Here is a 24032-nt window from a genome sequence, read left to right as displayed (position 1 = left end):
CTGAGTGCATATATGTTTATTTAAAGCTCAGATGCATGTATACAGAACATCACACACTTTCTAATTAAGCATGTAACATTTAACATTCATTTTTTATTAAACAAATTATTGCTCATGAAAAAAAGTCCGAAGATGGAAGTCGACATGAAGCTCCAGCTGCTTTTCCGGATTCATCACAAACCAGCAAATAGTGATCAAAAACACACCATCAAACAGTGATCAAAAACACACCAGCAAACAGTGATCAAAATTCTACTTTTCAAATTATGCTTAGGGTCTCCAGATTAGCTGATGTCATTTTGGGGGGGCAGATTTCCACAACAAATGCAACAGGTCATCTCCAAGTTTATACATAATGCACTTTCTTTTTTTTTTTAATTATCCCCAGAACAGGAAGAAAATTGCACAAAAAAAAAGTTAATATTATTGTTTCTTGGATAGAAATGCAGCACATGTAAATTTATCAGCAACTGGCATGCACATTCACTTATAAAACAACTAACCCCACCAAAGTGACTCAGCAGTAGTGCAGGGTCTCCTCTGGTGTGTAGCCCAGCATGCGTAGCTTCCCCATTGCGGTTACAGTCATTCTTTGGCTCCAGCAACGTATCCATCCAGATCCAGACAGCTTGCTGTAAACTGAGTCAGCAGCAGACGAAGCTGATCGTGGCTCAGTGCCAGGGGACCGACCATGAGCACTGTAGCAGTGATGCTACACGGCCAGTGTTAACCATGTGTCAAACAAGAGAGGCAAGGCCTTCAAGACTCACTTGTGATAAACTAAGTCCCCTAGCATTAATTACAGAGTCATTTCCCTTTTTTTCTATCTGCACCAAAACGTTTGCAAAATAAACAAAAATTCCATGCTTAGCAAAAGAAGTTCCTGTTTGAACAAAAAATGATAATAATGACTCCTCTTGTTGTTGTGTCAGAATAAGAGGTCAAAGTGCCAAGTTTAGAGAATACAAAAAATATAAATATAACAGTAAATGCAGTTTGCATATAATTAGGCTTCTTTTTTAATTTTTTGTGCCCATCCCAGAGGTGCATATATTGTTTTAAACAAGATGACTGGAAAGAACTGAATTTTTCCTATTTTTATGCCTAATTTGGTGTCAACTGACAAAGTATTTGCAGAGAAAATGTCAATGTTAAAGTTTACCATGGACACACAGACACACGGACAAACACACACACACACACACAGACAACCAAACACCGGGTTAAAACAGACTCACTTTGTTTTCACAAGTGAGTCAACAAGTACACCTGCTGACAGAGAAAAAAAACGAAGCACTGTACTATCGCGACTGCTCTGCCCCTTGAAAAGCAGCCTGAATTTTGATAAAGACATTAACCACAGGTGGTCCAAACTGTTTTGTGAGATTGTGGTAAACTGACTATGACTTTTCCTTCAAATACGCTGGCTTTACTTTCAAATGTGTGTGTGTGTGTGTGTGTTTGTGCACGTGTGTATGTATATGTGGACGTGTGTGTGTATGTGTGCACGTGTGTGTGTATGTGTGTGTGTGTGTGTTTGTGCACGTGTGTATGTATATGTGCATGTGTGTGTGTATGTGTGCACATGTGTGTGTGTGTGTGTGTGTGTGTGTGTGTGTGTGTGTGTGTGTGTGTGTGTGTGTGTGACAAGCACCATATACCTTCCACTTCCTTCAAATCACAGCAAAGATGTTTCACAGAAATAGCTCAATAATCACGCATATAATACTATGCATTAACATGATGAATATCTGCATTTTTGCATAATAAAATTAGCTGAAACTTGAATGAAAACAACATCTAACACGTCACAATCTATGTGACAGACAGCAGAAGCAGCTAAATAGAAATACTGTACATTCAGCTGCAGATGGTATAAAGTGACTGAATCTAGTCTCACAGAATATATATATATATATATACAAGAATCTTAAACTGGTTTAATTTCTTAAATCACAACCACAGATCATCTTAAAATGAAAAAAAAGACAATCACGGATTTGATCAAAATTTAGAAAATCACAACCATGTTGCACTGAAAAAGAAAGACAATTACCAACAATCTCAAAGAAATCAGACATACAATGTGAAGCACAAAGGGACAAGTGATCTGAAATAACACCTCACAATTAACATCAACAACAAATCCTGAGAATCTACTAACGGCAAAAGTGATCCGATACAATCTCTCAGAAGCAACAACAACAAAAAACAACAAACAAACAAAAAATCGAAGAGAAGTGATCTGAAAATGTTCTCTCAATTTTTACCAGATTCATTTACATGGAATGATGGATACACATCACTCATTTCACACATGTTCTTGGAATTCTCCACTGCCTACATCAATTCATCGAATGACAGACATCAAATGTTCAATCATGATTGTGTCCCCTGTCTTCTCCACGTCAATATATATAATTATATGATAGTCAGTCGTGTCCGACTATGACCATCAGAACAGCAGAGGAGGCAACTGCTGTTCCGACTATTTGGGCTAGAATTTGATTATAGTGGAGAGTGTCTTGCCCAAGTACATCCCCACTCTCTCGGCCAATAAGGTTTTAGGACAGTCGGTGTTGAGATGGTTCCCAAAGGCCAACTAGCCCACAAGGCTGCAGCACTAAGAGCCAGTGCAATTTTGCCTCCTAGTTTGAGAGTCATAGTCCTTCACAAAAGACTGAGCTGTAAATGGTTTCCCACTGACTGGAGAAACCATTGATAATACAGCTGTTGGCCCAAATGTAAACTAATGTCAATCTGTGATATAAGCCACTCGAGTGGTGGGCCTAAACGTCCTCCTTCACGTTTTCACAGATTCAGAGAAACACAAACAGCTGTCCAGAAACAGTGTATGAAAACAGTGAATCTGCCTGAAGGTTCAAACTTGGTCGCTCCTTCAAATCCCAAATACAGACTTCGCCAAGAGCTAAGGACCACTTTGAAAGACAGGTATGTTTCCATATAAAATGTTAAAGAATTGAGGGATGATTTAGATAATCAGTGATGCCATTCCCTGTCAAGGTAGCTAAATTACCACATGCATAATACTGAAAGCTACATCATTCATAATGTACACTAACATCATAAAAAAATGAAAACAACAAAATCCAAAATTACATTTTCTTTTTTTTTTTTTTGGCAGGAAAATATGGCACACGCATAATCAAAACCACACTTTCTGAGCAAATATGTTGAAAGGATGGCACTTCAAACATAGCGGGACTTCAATCTGACTGAGACACTGGTTTCAGCGCAGAATCACAGCACATTCTCTACTGTGGACATCTTTTATGCCAACAAAGCAAAGAAACAAAAACCAATAATATGACACATCAACATGTTAAACAGATATAATAAACACTGTCATGTGGGTCACAATAAATCCTTTTTTTTTTTACTTTCCATCTTGGCCAGGAGAGTGGGGATGTGACCTGGGCAAGACACCCTCCACTATCATCAAATTCTGGTCCAGATAGTCCGGACAGCGGCTCTGCTGTTCTGATGGTCATAGTCAGACACGCCTGGCTATCATACACTGACATGACATACAGGTGAGTCAAACTGTTGTCCACCCAATTAATAATCAACAACAGTTAACCTCTGATCCCTGTTGGGGAATGGAGGATTTTAGCTAACACTAGTATTATGCACCAAAATCAAAACATGCAGTAATCAAAAGACAAGAAACGTGATCAAAACTGAGAAACAAATGATCACATTATTTTGTTATCAATTCCCCATTTTGATGAATTTTGACATCAAGAACACTCTCCTTCCTGCTTTCAACAAAACTGTCAGTGTTCAAATCGGATTTCGGATTCAAATGTTTCTTTGAAATGACAGACAACTCATTTCTGAGGTCCACAAATTTTGGGCATTCCATGATAAAATGTACATTGTCTCCAATCACACCAATATCAGATCACAGTTACAGCAAGTATGCAATTTATGTGGGAAATTATTAGGTCTACCAGTGTCAATGGGTAATTTGTATCTTCTACATCACAGTGTGACTCGGCTCCTGTGGTCAATGCATTTTCCACTTAAAAAACACAACAAAACACCTAGAGGAAAAGGAAACCAAAGGGAAGATAAATTTGTTTGTATTTGTATTTCTTTTTATCACAACAGATTTCTCTGTGTGAAATTCAGGCTGCTCTCCCCAGGGACAGCGCGTCACTACGCTACAGCGCCACACATTTTTTTGTATTTTTTTCCTGCATGCAGTTTTATTTGTTTTTCCTATCCAAGTGGATTTTTCTGCAGAATTTTGCCAGGAACAACCCTTTTTGTTGCCGTGGGTTCTTTTATGTGCGCTAAGTGCATGCTGCACACGGGACCTCGGTTTATCGTCTCATCCGAATGACTAGCGTCCAGACCACCACTCAAGGTCTAGTGGAGGGGGAGAAAATATCGGCGGCTGAGCCGCGATTCGAACCAGCGCGCTCAAATTCTCTCGCTTCCTAGGCGGACGCGTTACCTCTAGGCCATCACTCCACATAAAAGTGGCATTCCTACAACTCCAGTGCTAATATATATATGACACAAGTAAGATACATCATAACTTCCTCTACACCTGCAGGTTAAGGATGGCACTTGGTATGTACATTATGGCACTGAAATAAACTGATATGTTTTAGAAATAACACGGCTGATAATGTTTCAGGCGGACAGATTCCACATACAGTTATATCAAAAGCACTTTGATATGTTCCAGAATGATACATTTGATAAATTTTTTTTACTGATGTATTACACATATAGTAAGAATGAAAGCACTTTGATATTGATATGTTTCAAAATAACACATTTAAGTTTTCTACTGGTATTTATGCATGTAAATAGAAGACAAACCATCTGATAATTTGATGTTTCAAAATGATAAATATGGTTTTTTCTACTTAAATATTATACATGATATCACGGTAAGAAAAAAAGCACTGTAATAATGATATGTATCAGAATGATTAATTGGATCATGTTTTCCACTGATATACCTGACCCAGAATAAGGACAGAAGCACTCCAATAATGATATATTTCAGAATGATAAATCTAATGTTTTCCAATGACAAGTTACAAATACAAAAAGAATAAAAGTCCTTCGATAACAATGTGTTTCCAAATGATACATGTTTTCTACCAATATACTGTACATGTAAAAAGAAATAAAAGCTGCACAGCTGGTTAGGTCACAATGAGAGATGGACGACATCACAGTTCACCTGCACCAAAGTGAGGTTCACCAGCACCAAAGTGAGGTTCACCAGCACCAAAGTGAGGTTCACCAGCACTGTGAGGTTCACCTGCACCAAAGTGAGGTTCACCTGCACCAAAGTGAGAGACCAAACAGTAACATCTGATCATGTCGAACTGGTTGTGCAACAAATCATCATCCACATCTGACAATGTCTAACTAGTTCTACAGCCTTCACAAATATATCATCATCTGCATGTGACCATTTCTAACGTAACTAGTTGTACAACCTTCACAAATATATCATCATCCACATCTGACAATGTCTAACTAGTTGTACAGCCTTCACAAATATATCATCATCCACATCTGACAATGTCTAACTAGTTGTACAGCCTTCACAAATATATCATCATCCACATCTGACAATGTCAAATGTAACTTGTCGTACAACCTTCACAAGTATATCATCATCCACATCTGACAATGTCTAACGTAACTAGTTGTACAGCCTTCACAAATATATCCCCATCTCATTTGATGATATCCGGTTGTACATCATACAAACACACACACAAAAATTCAACTCATTAAAAGATGTTGAGTTTGTGCGATGCTTACAAAACAAATCGTGATCTCATTTGATGATGCCACATTGTGCACTACTCACACACAAAAATCATGGTCTCTCATTCTATTTTGATGAGTTCAATCTTTGCCACCCCCCCCCCACCACCCCCTCCCTGCCACCCCTCTCCCCACCCACCCCCCAAAATAAAACTGTAATCTCATTTAAAGATGTTCAGTTTGCAGTGTTTACAAAACAAATCATGATCTCATTTGATGATGACAAGTTATGAACCATTAAAAGAAAAAAAAAAGAAAGAAAAAAATCATGGTCTTATTTCATGACATTAAATTGTACAATGTTTGGAAAAAAAAAAAATCAAATAATTTTTTTGAAAAATCAAAAACTGTAAAATGTTTACAAAAAAAAAATTTAAAAAAATCTCATTTGATGAAGTCCAGTTGTACACCATTCACGCAACGAACGCACGCACGCACACACACACACACACACAGAGTATCTCATTTGATGATGTCAAACGATGCGTCTTTCACGTCCATTAGGAGATGGTCCAGTTTTCATGAGGCTGATGAACCATGGTACTCTGGCACCACTAAGCAGAACCATGGTACTCTGGCACCACTAAGCAGAACCATGGTACTCTGGCACCACTAAGCAGAACCATGGTACTCTGGCACCACTAAGCAGACGGTCTTACAGTCGAGTCTGTTCATCTTTCCAAGATGTCTCCATTTCATTCTTATTGTTCCTGCAATTACAACACAAACAAACATCTTATTCAGAGGCTTTTGTTCTTCATGTAGATTTTTGGTCAGTAAGCCACCGCAAGTCAACCTTCAGTTAACTGAACAGGATTTTGTGTATGAGCACACACTTGTGCATACACATGTTTGGCCTGGTTTGGTCAAGTGTGTGTGCATACACATGTATGGTTTGGTCAAGTGTGTATGTGCATACACATGTATGGCTTGGTCAAGTGTGTGTGCATACACATGTATGGTTTGGTCAAGTGTGTGTGCATACACATGTATGGTTTGGTCAAGTGTGTGTGCATACACATGTATGGCTTGGTCAAGTGTGTGTGCATACACATGTATGGTTTGGTCAAGTGTGTATGTGCATACACATGTATGGTTTGGTCCAGTGTGTGTGCATACACATGTATGGTTTGGTCAAGTGTGTGTGCATACACATGTATGGTTTGGTCAAGTGTGTATGTGCATACACATGTATGGCTTGGTCAAGTGTGTGTGCATACACATGTACGGCTTGGTCAAGTGTGTGTGCATACACATGTATGGTTTGGTCAAGTGTGTATGTGCATACACATGTATGGTTTGGTCAAGTGTGTGTGCATACACATGTATGGTTTGGTCAAGTGTGTATGTGCATACACATGTATGGCTTGGTCAAGTGTGTGTGCATACACATGTATGGTTTGGTCAAGTGTGTGTGTGCATACACATGTATGGTTTGGTCAAGTGTGTATGTGCATACACATGTATGGTTTGGTCAAGTGTGTGTGTATACACATGAATGGCTTGGTCAAGTGTGTGTGCATACACATGTATGGTTTGGTCAAGTGAGTGTGTATACACATGTATGGTTTGGTCAAGTGTGTATGTGCATACACATGTATGGTTTGGTCAAGTGTGTATGTGCATACACATGTATGGCTTGGTCAAGTGTGTGTGCATACACATGTATGGTTTGGTCAAGTGTGTATGTGCATACACATGTATGGCTTGGTCAAGTGTGTGTGCATACACATGTATGGCTTGGTCAAGTGTGTGTGCATACACATGTATGGTTTGGTCAAGTGTGTATGTGCATACACATGTATGGTTTGGTCCAGTGTGTGTGCATACACATGTATGGTTTGGTCAAGTGTGTGTGCATACACATGTATGGTTTGGTCAAGTGTGTATGTGCATACACATGTATGGCTTGGTCAAGTGTGTGTGCATACACATGTACGGCTTGGTCAAGTGTGTGTGCATACACATGTATGGTTTGGTCAAGTGTGTATGTGCATACACATGTATGGTTTGGTCAAGTGTGTGTGCATACACATGTATGGTTTGGTCAAGTGTGTATGTGCATACACATGTATGGCTTGGTCAAGTGTGTGTGCATACACATGTATGGTTTGGTCAAGTGTGTGTGTGCATACACATGTATGGTTTGGTCAAGTGTGTATGTGCATACACATGTATGGTTTGGTCAAGTGTGTGTGTATACACATGAATGGCTTGGTCAAGTGTGTGTGCATACACATGTATGGTTTGGTCAAGTGAGTGTGTATACACATGTATGGTTTGGTCAAGTGTGTATGTGCATACACATGTATGGTTTGGTCAAGTGTGTATGTGCATACACATGTATGGCTTGGTCAAGTGTGTGTGCATACACATGTATGGTTTGGTCAAGTGTGTGTGTATACACATGTATGGTTTGGTCAAGTGTGTGTTTATACACATGTATGGTTTGGTCATGTGTGTATGTGCATACACATGTATGGCTTGGTCAAGTGTGTATGTGCATACACATGTATGGTTTGGTCAAGTGAGTGTGAATACACATGTATGGCTGGTCCATGCTGTATTCATACACATGTGAGAGTGTGTGTGTGTTTACCAACCGTTTATCTGCAATAAAACAATCATAAGTAATTTATATATGAAAAAAAGCAACATCCTTGCCACTCTTCAAGAGTTGAAAAGGGCTAATTTACAACACACATGTAAAGGGTGTTATTTTTTCCTTTCTTTTCTTTTTTGTTTTCATGTTGTTTGACTTAAGAAGCACAGAAAGGCAGAACATTCAGCCATGCACACACAGTGCAGTACATGGGTTGAAGAGAAATACCGAATATGTGTGTCTTCTCCGAGTACAGATATGTACACTCGCTCACATGACAGCAATGCTACAAACACTGGCACAGCAGTTTATGGTGTGGTCACCTTTTTGTTTCCACCCCCCCATAGGGTATTACCCCTGGGTCAAATCGGGTTACCACTGGAAGGACCCATGAGGGTAAATTTCAACTCCTCAAAAGTGACCCCAAACTCCACCGCCTGAGTTGTTTTACTGCCCCCTCCTCTTCACCCAGTGGATATGGGAGTCATTCTACACTAGCCTGAAATGACCCCTCCTCTTCACCCAGTGGATATGGGAGTCATTCTACACTAGCCTGAAATGACCCCTCCTCTTCACCCAGTGGATATGGGAGTCATTCTACACTAGAAATGACACCTCCTCTTCACCCAGTGGATATGGGAGTCATTCTACACTGGCCTGAAATGACACCTCCTCTTCACCCAGTGGATATGGGAGTCATTCTACACTGGCCTGAAATGACCCCTCCTCTTCACCCAGTGGATATGGGAGTCATTCTACACTAGCCTGAAATGACCCCTCCTCTTCACCCAGTGGATATGGGAGTCATTCTACACTGGCCTGAAATGACCCCTCCTCTTCACCCAGTGGATATGGGAGTCATTCTACACTGGCCTGAAATGACACCTCCTCTTCACCCAGTGGATATGGGAGTCATTCTACACTAGCCTGAAATGACTCCTCCTCTTCACCCAGTGGATATGGGAGTCATTCTACACTGGCCTGAAATGACCCCTGCTCTTCACCCAGTGGATATGGGAGTCATTCTACACTAGCCTGAAATGACCCCCCACTCTTCACCCAGTGGATATGGGAGTCATTCTACACTAGCCTGAAATGACCCCTGCTCTTCACCCAGTGGATATGGGAGTCATTCTACACTAGCCTGAAATGACCCCTCCTCTTCTCCCAGTGGATATGGGAGTCATTCTACACTAGCCTGAAATGACCCCTGCAGTAAACTGAGCCTAGCTGGAACCAATACAAGCTACTGAAGACCAACTCCATGTTGGAATCCGTTTAGGTTATAATGGAGAGGAGCGTGGGGGGTATGTTTTGAAGGCCAGCCCAGAATGTCCACCCTTACTTTATCAATAGCTTGACTGAATCTGCAGAAAGTACGACGGTGGCAGAATGGTTAAGACACTCATCAGCCAACACAGACAGTCCATAGGGGACTGGGTTCGAATCTCACTCTCGCCCTTTTCTCTCAAGGCGGACTGGAAAATCAAACTGAGCGTCTAGTCTTTTCGGATGAGACGATAAATCCAGGTCCCGTGTGCAGCACGCACTCGACGCACTGAAAAAGAACCCATGGCAATGAGAATGTTGTCCTCTGGCAAAGTTCTGCGAAAGAAATCCTCTCTGACACACACACACACACACGCACACACACACACGCACACGCACACACACACACACACACGCGACTTGACAAAGTGTGCTGGGTAATGCTGCTGATCAGACATCCGCCAAAGCGGTGTAGAGTATATGGAGTTGTCCAAACGCTGTGGCACCTCCTTGAGAAACTGAAACTGTAGAAAGGGTGTAGTTTCTACCAGAGGGGAGGGGTTTTGATCCTGACTAACCAGAAATGATCCCTGGGTCATTCGAGGCTAGCCAAGAATGACATGGTGGGAAAATCCAGGAGAGGTTTGTTCAAGCAAGGCTAGCCCCGAATGACCCAGGGGGAAAATCCAGGAGAGGGTCATTTAAGGCCGGCCCATAATGACCCAGGGGGGAAAACACAGGTGGGGGGCAGGCGGGTGGTAGTTTGAGGCTGTTCACCCATACAAGCATCTCCCTGGTTAAAACACACCCAAGCTGTGGGTTCAGAGAGATGGGATCAGAGAGATGGGATCAGAGAGATGGGTTCAGAGAGATGGGATCAGAGATGGGTTCAGAGATGGGATCAGAGAGATGGGTTCAGAGATGGGATCAGAGAGATGGGTTCAGAGAGACTGGTTCAGAGAGATGGGTTCAGAGATGGGATCAGAGATGGGTTCAGAGAGATGGGTTCAGAGAGATGGGTTCAGAGATTGGATCAGAGAGATGGGTTCAGAGATGGGATCAGAGAGATTGGTTCAGAGAGATGGGATCAGAGAGATTGGTTCAGAGATGGGATGATAGAGATGGGATCAGAGATGGGATCAGAGAGATGGGTTCAGAGAGATGGGATCAGAGAGATGGGTTCAGAGAGATGGGATCAGAGATGGGTTCAGAGAGATGGGATCAGAGATGGGTTCAGAGAGATGGGTTCAGAGATTGGATCAGAGATGGGAACAGAGAGATGGGATCAGAGAGATGGGTTCAGAGATTGGATCAGAGATGGGAACAGAGAGATGGGATCAGAGAGATGGGTTCAGAGAGATGGGTTCAGAGATTGGATCAGAGATTGGAACAGAGAGATGGGATCAGAGAGATGGGTTCAGAGAGATGGGATGATAGAGATGGGTTCAGAGATGGGATCAGACAGATGGGTTCAGAGAGATGGGATCAGAGAGAAGGGTTCAGAGAGATGGGATCAGAGAGATGGGTTCAGAGAGATGGGATCAGAGAGATGGGATCAGAGATGGGTTCAGAGAGATGGGATCAGAGAGATGGGATCAGAGAGATGGGATCAGAGAGATGGGATCAGAGAGATGGGATCAGAGAGATGGGATCAGAGAGATGGGATCAGAGAGATGGGATCAGAGAGACTGGTTCAGAGAGATGGGATCAGAGAGATGGGTTCAGAGAGATGGGATCAGAGAGATGGGATCAGAGATGGGTTCAGAGAGATGGGATCAGAGATTGGATCAGAGAGATGGGTTCAGAGAGATGGGATCAGAGAGATTGGTTCAGAGATGGGATGATAGAGATGGGATCAGAGATGGGATCAGTGAGATGGGATCAGAGAGATGGGATCAGAGAGATGGGATCAGAGAGATGGGATGATAGAGATGGGTTCAGAGATGGGATCAGACAGATGGGTTCAGAGAGATGGGATCAGAGAGATGGGTTCAGAGATGGGATCACAGAGATGGGATCAGAGATGGGTTCAGAGAGATGGGATCAGAGAGACTGGTTCAGAGATGGGATCAGAGACGGGTTCAGAGATGGGATCAGAGAGACGGGATCAGAGATGGGTTCAGAGAGATGGGATCAGAGAGAAGCACAAGACAAAACATTCAGGACTGTCCAAGGCAGGGACCTACGGAGGTGAAGAACTGGGTTAAAAACCAAAGCTACGATTCCAGGATACACAAACTCTACATACAACAAAGCCCCCGTCAGAGGTCATCATGCTCAACAACACCTGCAAACCCACACACAACAACAACAACAACAAAAAGAATTAAAATGTAAAAACTAAACACCAAAATTGTAGTTCCATTGTCCAGGCCATGTCAGCCACACTACTTTGCGGTGAAGCTTCAGGAATCAAAGTGCTGAGTACAGCCTGGTGGTCTGTGAACAGTTCCCAGGACATCCTGCTTTTTATCCTCATTCTCACCACGGCATTTCATAGAAAAAAACAAAATGAAAATGAAACAGAGAACACACACACACACACACACAAACAAGCAACCCCACCCCCTCCACTTCCCCCAAGAAAAAAAACAACACCTGTGGCTCTTCAAAGGTGTGGAATACAGAGAAAAAACACCCCCACCCCCTCCATTCCCCCCCATAAAAAAACAACACCTGTGGCTCATCAAAGGTGTGAAATACAGAGGAAGAAACCCCCCCCCCGGCCCCCTTCCCCTCCCCCCAAAAAACAAAACAAAACAAACAACAAACCATTCTAAAGCCAACAAGCGTTCACAACAACCAGCATAACATGAACAGAAACACACACACAAAAAAGCAACACAACAACAATAAACGCTTACCGCTACGAACAGCAAATCTAACCATCAACACAAGCCGAAACACCCAAAGTCGACCAGAACGGGGCCAAAAGCATTCCAGCAAAAGCCAACGTACACTACCCACAGCAGGTGCTGAAATAAGGCGCACAGCTTCATCCCAGTTCACCCATACCTCATTCACCAACTCCTCATTTGCCTTTCATTCAACTAGTGAGGCACATTCACCTGTTCCTAGTTTCAGTCAACTTTGTTGTCGTTGTTGTTGTGTGCGTGCATGTGTGTGTGTGCCCATATGTTTATGTGAGTGTGTGTGTTTGTGTTGTGTGTGTTTGAGTGTGTGTGTGTGTGTGTGTGTGTGTGTGTGTATGTGTGTGTGTGCGTGTGTGAGTGTGCGCGCGCGTGTATGTGCATGTTTTACAAACCAAACCATAAATCTCTTTCTTCATTGGAAAAAGAGTAAGAGACAGACAGAGACAGAGAGAGACACAGAGAGAGAGAGAGAGAGAATGTGTGTGTTTCTCTGTGTGTGTGTTGTCTCTGTGTGTGTGTGTGTGTGTGTGTGTGTGTGTGTGTGTGTGTGAAAGTGAATGAGTATGTGCATGTGCATGCATGTTTACAAAACAAACCAAAAGTCTCACTTTCTTCGTTAGAAAAAGAGAAAGAGACACAGAGAGAGACACAGAGAGAGAGACAGAGCGGTGTATGTGTGTGTGTGTGTTTGTTTTTGAGTATGTGTGTGTGTGTGAGTGAGTGAGTGAGTGAGTGAGTGAGTGAGTGTGTGTGTGTGTGTGTGTGTGTGTGTGTGTGTGTGTGTGTGTGAGCATGCATGTATGTTTACAAAACAAACCAAAAGTCTCACTTTCTTCATTAGAAAAAAAGAGACAGAGACAGAGACAGAGAGAGAGACAGAGCAAGTGTGTGTGTGTATGTGTATGTGTTTTTGTTTATGAGTATTTGTGTGTGTGTGTGTGTGTGTGTGCGTCTCTGTGTGTGTGTGTGTGTGTGTGTGTGTGTGTCTCTCTCTGCGTGTGTGTGTGTGTGTGTGTGTGTGTGTGTGTGTGTGTGTGTGTGTGTGTGTGTGTGTGTGTTATGTTTCAGAGAACAGAGGGTGAGAGGGGGAACAGACAGGCCAGACAGGAATGACCCAACAGAACAAAGGATCAAACTGAAAAAGGAACCACAAAGTAGGTGACACACTCAACAAGTTGGCGAAACGGGGAAAGGCGAATCGGACCCGTGCACTGGATCACTATGTCTACATGCACAACGAGGGAGGGGGGGGGGGGATGATGAAGGGGAGGGAATTCACACCACACTTATACCGGGGGAAGGGGAACAACTCACACGTGGATGTCTGCTGGAGCTGAAGTCAGTCTTTAAAAATTATAGGACCTGGTGAAATGACAGGGGTATCAGCTTACGGGCCTTTCATGCTCTCTCTTTCTTCCATAACTACTACTTCTACAACTACTACTACTACTAACAACAATAATAATAATGATATAAGAGACTGGTGTTGATAATAATAATAATAGTTTCTGTCTTCTTTCAAGGTAATAATAATAATAATAATAATAATAAACAGAATCACGTTCCACAGTAGTAATAACAGTGACTGAGATAATAACAATAATGAATCATACTCTGTCTTATTCCACTGGAATAACAATAGCAATGATAACATTGATAATAACAATAATACTACTAATAACACTAATGATGAAGAATCATTCTTGTTGAGCGATGTTGTGCTGACTGTAGAACTCACTGAGCACTTTATATCCCCATGTACCTATCCCCTGACATCAATGCTGCCACAACACATCAATCATCAAACACTAATGATGACGAATCATTCTTGTTGAGCAACACTGTCATGCTGGCTGTACAACTCACTGAGCACTTTATATCCCCATGTACCTATCCCCTCACATCAATGCTGCCACAACACATCCATCATCAAACGATAATTACAACTCACATTCTGGTGAACTGTTAACAAATGATACAATAAATACTGGGGCATATAGTTCATATTCTGACAACTCCAATGAACAATAAAGAGGGCATGTGGTTTATATACTGATCAACTCAAAAATAATAGAATACACATCAAGGGATATGGCCTAAAAATTCACCTCAAAGATGAAGAAATAGTGAAATACACTATCAAATTCACCTCAAAGATGAAGAAATAGTGAAATGCACTATCAACAAAGGATACAGGTAATGCTGTAGTGAAATAACTAAATAAAATCATGCATTATACACACACACACACACACATACACACACAGCTGTACACCAACAAGCCTTATACACACAGACAGAAAGACACGCACACAAATACATAATTATGCCCACTAACAAGCCGAACACACACACACACACACACACACACACATATACACTAACAAGCCTCATACAGATACACACACACATGTACACTAACAAGCTTTATACAGCCACACACACACACACACAACCCCTTCCCCCCACACCCCCAACACACACACACTAACAAGCCTCATACAGATAAACACACATATACACTAACAAGCCTCATACAGACACACTCACACACATGTACACCAACAAGCCTCATACAGACACACTCACACACATGTACACCAACAAGCCTCATACAGACACACTCACACACATGTACACCAACAAGCCTTATACAAACACACACACACACGTACACCAACAAGCCTTATACACACACACTAACGCAAGTACACAAACAAGCTTCATACAACACAGCACACACAGACACATTTCCACAAACAAGCCTTACACATACACAGCGCACACAACCTGTGTAAACAAACGAGCCTTAAATTGACACAGCACACACACACACACACACACATGTACACATTTTCAAGGCATTAAGCTGTAGGGGTAAAATCCCTTTCAGACTTGATGCTTGGCTTATACCAGAGACTGACCAACGCTGGGCCAACAGCAAAGTGACAACCGTATGATCAATGCTTTCTCCAAGGCAATGGGATTTTATTTACAGCTTAAATCTTTTGTCAAGGACTTTGGTTCTAAAAACTAGGAGGCCAGGTTGCACTGGGTCTTAGTCCTGCAGCCTTGGTGCTTTGTGGCCTTTGGGGATCATCCTAACACTGATTGTCCAAAAGCCTTCTTGGCAGGACAGAAGCTGAGTAAGACACTCGACACTATCATCAAATTCTAGCCAAAATAGTCAGGACGGCCTCCTCTGCTGTTTGACCACGACTGTCAGCATTGTATGATGTTCCACTATGACCATCAGGACAGCACAGGAGGTAACTGCTGTCCTGACTATCTGGGCACCCCCACAAATGGAGTATGGCTGCCTACATGGTGGGATAAAAATGGTCATTCATGTAAAAGCCCACTTGTGTACATATGAGTGAACGTGCGAGTTGCAGCCTATAAACGACGACGATGACGATGACGATGATGACGACTATCTAGGCTAGAATTTGATCATAGTGGAGAGTGTCTTGCCCAAGTTACATCCCCACTCTCTTGGCCAAGAGGGTTTCAGGACAGTTGGTGTTGGGATGGTTCCCAAAGGTCAACAAGCCCCCAAGGCTGCAGCACTAAGAGCCAGCGTAATTTTGCCTCCTAGTTTGAGAGTCACAGTCCTTCACGAAAAAAAAAAAAAAATTAAGCTGTAAATGACTTCCCATTGCATACATACATATAATCCACTCTACCCCGGCACCACTACAGCACAAGGACACAGGTGGACACAACAGCACACAGCGGGCTTACTTGGGTCTCCTCAAACAGTGGACCACCACCACGATGATGAGGATCAAACACAGGACACCCAGTCCCACCGCTACACCAATGGTGGCCTTCTTGTAGACTGCACACAGTCAAACCACCATTACTTCTTTCATGTCTGGTTTTTTGCCTTGGTTAATCAAATATAGTACCTGGATTTATTAAAAAAAAATTTTTTAAACATATCCTACTACAAAAATCATTCTTCATATAGATAAGGGAGGAGGAAGAGTAGAAGGAGGCGGAGGGGGAAGAAGAGGAAGAGGAGGAAGATGAGGAGGAGGAGGAGGAAGAGGAGGAGAAGGAGAAGTAGGAGGAGGAGGAAGAGGAGGAGGAGGAAGAGGAGGAGAAGGAGGAGGAGGAAGAGGAGGAGAAGGATGAGGAGAAGGAGGAAGAGGAGGAGAAGGAGGAAGAGGAGGAGAAGGAGGAGGAGGCAGAGGAGGAGGAGGAGGAAGAGGAGGAGGAGCAGGAGCAGGAGCAGAAGACAATGACGACGACAAAGACGAAGAAGAAGATGATTGTGAAGAAGAATGACAAAGATGACGAAGAAGGAGGAGAAGAAGATGACGAAGAAGAAAACGGCGACGAAGAAGAAAACGATGACTCACGCTCTGCCTCAGAGTCCTCATCAGCACACTCCTGACCTGACCACCCATCTGTGCACCTGAAACACGTTCACAACAAACCAAGTCGCTCTATTATGACGGCCACAACAGCTGACTGGTTAAAGTGTTGGACTTTCAATCTGAGGGTCCTGGGTTCGAATCTGGGTAACAGCACCTGGTGGGTAGAGGGAGGAGATTTTTCCCATCTCCCACGTCAACATATGTGTGTGTGTGTGTGTGTGTGTCCATCGAGATCAATGATGACCATCGTTGTCATCCAGCTGGGGGATGGGGGGAGGGTGGTGGTGGGGGGGAGGGGATGCTCAGGAATCTATCTGTGAATGCGCAGATGGCTGAAAAGTCCAATCTGCGCACGAAATGTTTGCTGACAGTTGGGGCAGACAAAGACAGGCATACCATTGTCAGGGAGCTTGTTTGCCCGTGACTTTCTGGCCTGCCTTCTGAACAGCTGCAGCAGTCCTGTTGGCCTCGCACAACTTGGCACCTTTGTGCACAGCAGCGCACCATTTGTCACGGTCCACTGCAGATTCCTCCCAGGAGTCAGGGTTGATATCAAACGCTTTCAGACCTGCTATAGCCTGAACCCCCTTCATGTATATGCACATGAAGAAGATCAGATATCCTGCAATCCGTATCAGTGTTCAGTGGGTTGTGGAAACAAGAACATAACCAGCATGCACACTCCTGAAAATGAAGTATGGCTGCCTACATGGCAGGGTAAATAAGCCAAATGGTTATACACATAAAATATTACATGTCTGTATGAGTTTATGTGAACACGACAGAAACCTGACTGAATGACACAGGAAACGAATGATGAGCGCCCAATGGCAGCTGTCTGTCAGCTCTACCCAAGTAGGCAGCCTGTTGTGCAAGTGCCTCTCTGAGAGAGAGAGAGAGAGAATGTGTGCATGTGTTCATGTGTATGTGTGTGTGTGTGTTCATGTGTATGTGTGTGTGTGTGTGTGTGTGCGCGCTTGCACACATGAGTGCGTGTGCATGTGCATGCGTGCGAGGGTGTATGTGCATGTGTATGCGTGTGTGATTGCACTGTGTAAGTGTGCAGAGTCTGACTGACCGGCAGGCGTAGAAAGGATCGTTCATGGTGTTGACACACTCTGCACCGTTCTTACAGGGCTGTTCTTCACTGCACACATCCTTCAGGGTCACCTCTGAAACACACATCCTCACCTTCATCATCAATATCCCCCTGAAAATGGAGTACGGCTGCCTTCTTGGGATCCACAAGGGTAAATACACTTGGAAGCCCACTGATGAACACAAATTAACTTGGGAATGATAGCCCTATTACAGTCTCACCCTCTATCAAAGCCCGAATATGATCTCACCATCTATCGTAGCCTAAATATGATCTCACCATCTATAGTAGAACAAATATAATCCCACCGTCCATCATAGCCCAAATATAACCCCACCTTATATAGTAGACCAAATATAATCACACTATCTATGGTAGACCAAATATAAACTCACCATCTACCATAGCCCAAATATGATCCCACCATCTACCATAGCCCAAATATGATCCCACCATCTACCTTAGCCCAAATATAATCCATATCATAGCCCAAATATAATCCCACCATCTAACATAGCCCAAATATAATCCCTATCATAGCCCAAATATAATCCCACCATCTATCATAGCCCAAATATAATCCCTATCATAGCCCAAATATAATCCCACCATCTATCATAGCCCAAATATAATCTCACCATCTATCATAGCCCAAATATAATCCCTATCATAGCCCAAATATAATCCCACCATATATCATAGCCCAAATATAATCCCTATCATAGCCCAAATATGATCCCACCATCTACCATAGCCCAAACATGATCCCATCTACCATAGCCCAAATATAAACTCACCATCTACCATAGCCCAAATATGATCTCACCATCTACCATAGCCCAAATATGATCCCACCATCTACCATAGCCCAAATATGATCCCACCTTATATAGTACACCAGATATAATCCCACTATCTATGGTAGCCTAAATATAATCCCACCATCCATCATAGCCCAAATATAATCCCACCATCCATCATAGCCCAAATATAATCCCTATCATAGCCCAAATATGATATCACCATCTACCATAGCCCAAATACAATATCACCCTCAATATTGTCACGTATCCCCTATGTCAACCAGCAAGTTCATTGCAGATGTCATTAAAGCTGTTCACTGTCACTGACCCTATGACTGTCCACTCACCCACACAGCCCATGGTGATGTCATTAAAGCTGTTCACTGTCACTGTCACTGACCCTATGACTGTCCACTCACCCACACAGCCCTTGGTGATGTCATTAAAGCTGTTCACTGTCACTGACCCTAGGACTGTCCACTCACCCACACAGCCCATGGTGATGTCATTAAAGCTGTTCACTGTCACTGACCATATGACTGTCCACTCACCCACACAGCCCATGGTGATGTCATTAAAGCTGTTCACTGTCACTGACCCTAGGACTGTCCACTCACCCACACAGCCCTTGGTGATGTCATTAAAGCTGTTCACTGTCACTGACCCTAGGACTGTCCACTCACCCACACAGCCCATGGTGATGTCATTAAAGCTGTTCACTGTCACTGACCCTATGACTGTCCACTCACCCACACAGCCCATGGTGATGTCATTAAAGCTGTTCACTGTCACTGACCCTATGACTGTCCACTCACCCACACAGCCCATGGTGACGTCATTAAAGCTGTTCACTGTCACTGACCCTAGGACTGTCCACTCACCCACACAGCCCATGCTGATGTCATTAAAGCTGTTCACTGTCACTGACCCTAGGACTGTCCACTCACCCACACAGCCCATGGTGATGTCATTAAAGCTGTTCACTGTCACTGACCCTAGGACTGTCCACTCACCCACACAGCCCATGGTGATGTCATTAAAGCTGTTCACTGTCACTCACTGACCCTAGGACTGTCCACTCACCCACACAGCCCATGGTGATGTCATTAAAGCTGTTCACTGTCACTGACCCTAGGACTGTCCACTCACCCACACAGCCCATGGTGATGTCATTAAAGCTGTTCACTGTCACTGACCCTAGGACTGTCCACTCACCCACACAGCCCTTGGTGATGTCATTAAAGCTGTTCACTGTCACTGACCCTAGGACTGTCCACTCACCCACACAGCCCATGGTGATGTCATTAAAGCTGTTCACTGTCACTGACCCTAGGACTGTCCACTCACCCACACAGCCCATGGTGATGTCATTAAAGCTGTTCACTGTCACTGACCCTATGACTGTCCACTCACCCACACAGCCCTTGGTGATGTCATTAAAGCTGTTCACTGTCACTGACCCTATGACTGTCCACTCACCCACACAGCCCATGGTGATGTCATTAAAGCTGTTCACTGTCACTGACCCTAGGACTGTCCACTCACCCACACAGCCCATGCTGATGTCATTAAAGCTGTTCACTGTCACTCACTGACCCTAGGACTGTCCACTCACCCACACAGACCATGGTGATGTCATTAAAGCTGTTCACTGTCACTCACTGACCCTAGGACTGTCCACTCACCCACACAGACCATGGTGATGTCATTAAAGCTGTTCACTGTCACTGACCCTATGACTGTCCACTCACCCACACAGCCCATGGTGATGTCATTAAAGCTGTTCACTGTCACTGACCCTAGGACTGTCCACTCACCCACACAGCCCTTGGTGATGTCATTAAAGCTGTTCACTGTCACTGACCCTAGGACTGTCCACTCACCCACACAGCCCATGGTGATGTCATGAAAGCTGTTCACTGTCACTGACCCTAGGACTGTCCACTCACCCACACAGCCCATGGTGATGTCATTAAAGCTGTTCACTGTCACTGACCCTAGGACTGTCCACTCACCCACACAGCCCATGGAGACAGCGTCCCAGCGGTAGGAGGGAGGACAGAGGCAGTAGTAAGAACCGTCCATGTTGCGACACTCTGCGCTGTCGGAGGCCACTTTGCACAGCTCCTGGGTCGTGCTCGTCTGGCACTCGTCACGGTCTGTCACACACACACACACACAACACACACACACACGAGCACAGACACACACACAAACACACGAGCACACAAACACACACGAGCACACACACACATGAGCACACACACACACAAACAAACACACGAGCACACAAACACACGAGCACACACACACACACACGAGCACACATTCACACACATGAGCACACACACACACACACACACACTTACAAACACATACACACATGCATGAATGCACACTCACACACACACACATGCATGCACACATGCACACACACACACACTCACAGACAGACAGCCATATATACACACACATGAGCACACACACGCACACAAACACACTTACAAACACATACACACATGCATGAATGCACACTCACACACACACACATGCATGCACACACGCACGCACACACACACACACACACACACACTCACAGACAGCCATACATACACACACATACACACACACACATCAAATAAACATAGCATATTCTTTTTAAAATAAAACAAGCACACATACTTACACACACATACACAAACACACATGTCAAAATAAAACCAGCATATTCAGATTCTTTAAAAATAAAAAAATAAAAAAAGAGAGATAAAGTTAAAGTCAGTTTCACACAAGCCTCACAATACAGACCTGACCAGCTGTGCTCACTGTTTCTATCAAAACTATAAAGAATTCATCACCAGCTGTGCTCACTGTTTCTATCAAAACTATAAAGAGTTCATCACCAGCTGTGCTCACTGTTTCTATCAAAACTATAAAGAATTCATCACCAGCTGTGCTCACTGTTTCTATCAAAACTATAAAGAATTCATCACCAGCTGTGCTCACTGTTTCTATCAAAACTATAAAGAATTCATCACCAGCTGTGCTCACTGTTTCTATCAAAACTATAAAGAATTCATCACCAGCTGTGCTCACTGTTTCTATCAAAACTATAAATACTTCATCACCAGCTGTGCTCACTGTTTCTATCAAAACTATAAATACTTCATCACCAGCTGTGCTCACTGTTTCTATCAAAACTATAAAGAGTTCATCACCAGCTGTGCTCACTGTTTCTATCAAAACTATAAAGAATTCATCACCAGCTGTGCTCACTGTTTCTATCAAAACTATAAATACTTCATCACCAGCTGTGCTCACTGTTTCTATCAAAACTATAAAGAATTCATCACCAGCTGTGCTCACTGTTTCTATCAAAACTATAAATACTTCATCACCAGCTGTGCTCACTGTTTCTATCAAAACTATAAATACTTCATCACCAGCTGTGCTCACTGTTTCTATCAAAACTATAAAGAATTCATCACCAGCTGTGCTCACTGTTTCTATCAAAACTATAAAGAATTCATCACCAGCTGTGCTCACTGTTTCTATCAAAACTATAAAGAATTCATCACCAGCTGTGCTCACTGTTTCTATCAAAACTATAAAGAGTTCATCACCAGCTGTGCTCACTGTTTCTATCAAAACTATAAATACTTCATCACCAGCTGTGCTCACCGTTTCTATCAAAACTATAAAGAGTTCATCACCAGCTGTGCTCACTGTTTCTATCAAAACTATAAAGAATTCATCACCAGCTGTGCTCACTGTTTCTATCAAAACTATAAAGAGTTCATCACCAGCTGTGCTCACTGTTTCTATCAAAACTATAAAGAATTCATCACCAGCTCTTCTTCCCTCTTTCCCTTCCCTCTCCCTCATACACACACACACACAGAGATACATGCATGCATACACACACACACACACACACACACACACACACAGATACATGCATGTATACACACACACACAGTCACACACACACAGACACAGATACACGCACGCATACACACACACACACACACAGATACATGCATTCATACACACACACACAGATACATGCACGCATACACACAGTCACACACACACACACAGATACATGTACGCACACACACACACACACACACACATACAGAGTCACACACACACACAGTCACACACACACACACGCAGTCATACACACACACACCCTGGCACACGTTGTCATAGAGACTCCAGGGCTGGTAGCCATGACGACAGCGACAGACAACAGAGTTGTTGACAGTGACACACAGTGTGGAGGTGGTGTGGCAGGGGTTGGCACTGTCTCTGCTGCACAGGTCATAGTCCACTGCACACAGCCAGTGCGTCCTTTAACTCTTTCACTGCCATAGGTCATCTTTTGTCGACATCCAGGGGTGATGTTGATAAGACCATTTTTGACTCACTTGTGTGAACAAAGAGAGTCTATGTTTTAACCCGGTGTTCGGTTGTCTGTGTGTGTGTGTGTCTGTGTGTCCGTGGTAAACTTTATCATTGACATTTTCTCTGCAAATACTTGACACCAAATTAGGCATAAAAATAGGAAAAAATTCAGTCCTTTCCAGTCATCTTGTTTAAAACAATATTGCACCTCTGGGAAGGGCACCAAAAAAAAAAATGAAGCCTAATTATATGCAAACTGCATTTACTGTTATATTTTTTGTATTCTCTAAACTTGGCACTTTGATCTGATAATCTGACCCAACAACAAAAGCAGTCATTATTATCATTTTTTGTTCAAACAGGAACTTCTTTTGCTAAGCATGGAAGTTTTATTTATTTTGCAAACGTTTTGGTCCAGATAGTAACAAAAGGAAATCACTCTGTAATTAATGCTAGGGGACTTAATTTGCTTTAAACTGATCTTTCACGACAATTTTCATCAGCATACTGATGTTGTTCGTTGAGTGGAAGAAAAAGAAGAAGAAGAAACATACAAATGAATAGATAAACAAATGAATGAAAAAACAAACCACTAAACAAATAAACAGACAAAAAACAAACAAAATAAATTAATTTAAAAAAAAGAGAGATAAATTAACAAAAAACTAAAATAAACAAATAAACAAATAAAGATAAAAAAATAAAAAATAATGGTATTTAAATAGCGCTGAATCTTGTGCATAGACAAATCAAAGCGCTTTCGCA

General features: G+C 42.9%; 1 protein-coding gene across 7 annotated transcripts in view; it reads right to left on the bottom strand.

The window, feature by feature from the left end:
- The window catches only part of LOC143290346 (mucin-like protein), a 90171-nt gene continuing 66139 nt past the window's right edge, over positions 1-24032 (bottom strand). For 4 of the 7 annotated variants that reach the window (XM_076599698.1, XM_076599699.1, XM_076599701.1 and 1 more), the window contains 6 exons: positions 23053-23193; positions 20873-21016; positions 18034-18127; positions 16938-16993; positions 16315-16411; positions 1-6536 (listed from right to left, as the gene is read on the bottom strand). In XM_076599698.1, the coding sequence (XP_076455813.1) occupies positions 6482-6536; positions 16315-16411; positions 16938-16993; positions 18034-18127; positions 20873-21016; positions 23053-23193 (587 nt within the window). In that variant the 3' untranslated portion in view covers positions 1-6481. Of the gene's footprint in view, positions 6537-13884; positions 13933-16314; positions 16412-16937; positions 16994-18033; positions 18128-20872; positions 21017-23052; positions 23194-24032 lie in introns of all 7 variants that reach the window. The other 3 variants (XR_013056366.1, XR_013056367.1, XM_076599700.1) reach the window with 3 other exon arrangements.

This window comes from Babylonia areolata, chromosome 15 (assembly GCF_041734735.1).
Source record: "Babylonia areolata isolate BAREFJ2019XMU chromosome 15, ASM4173473v1, whole genome shotgun sequence".
NCBI classification, from domain to species: Eukaryota; Metazoa; Mollusca; class Gastropoda; order Neogastropoda; family Buccinidae; genus Babylonia; species Babylonia areolata.
This window is presented reverse-complemented; position numbering and strand designations above follow the sequence as displayed.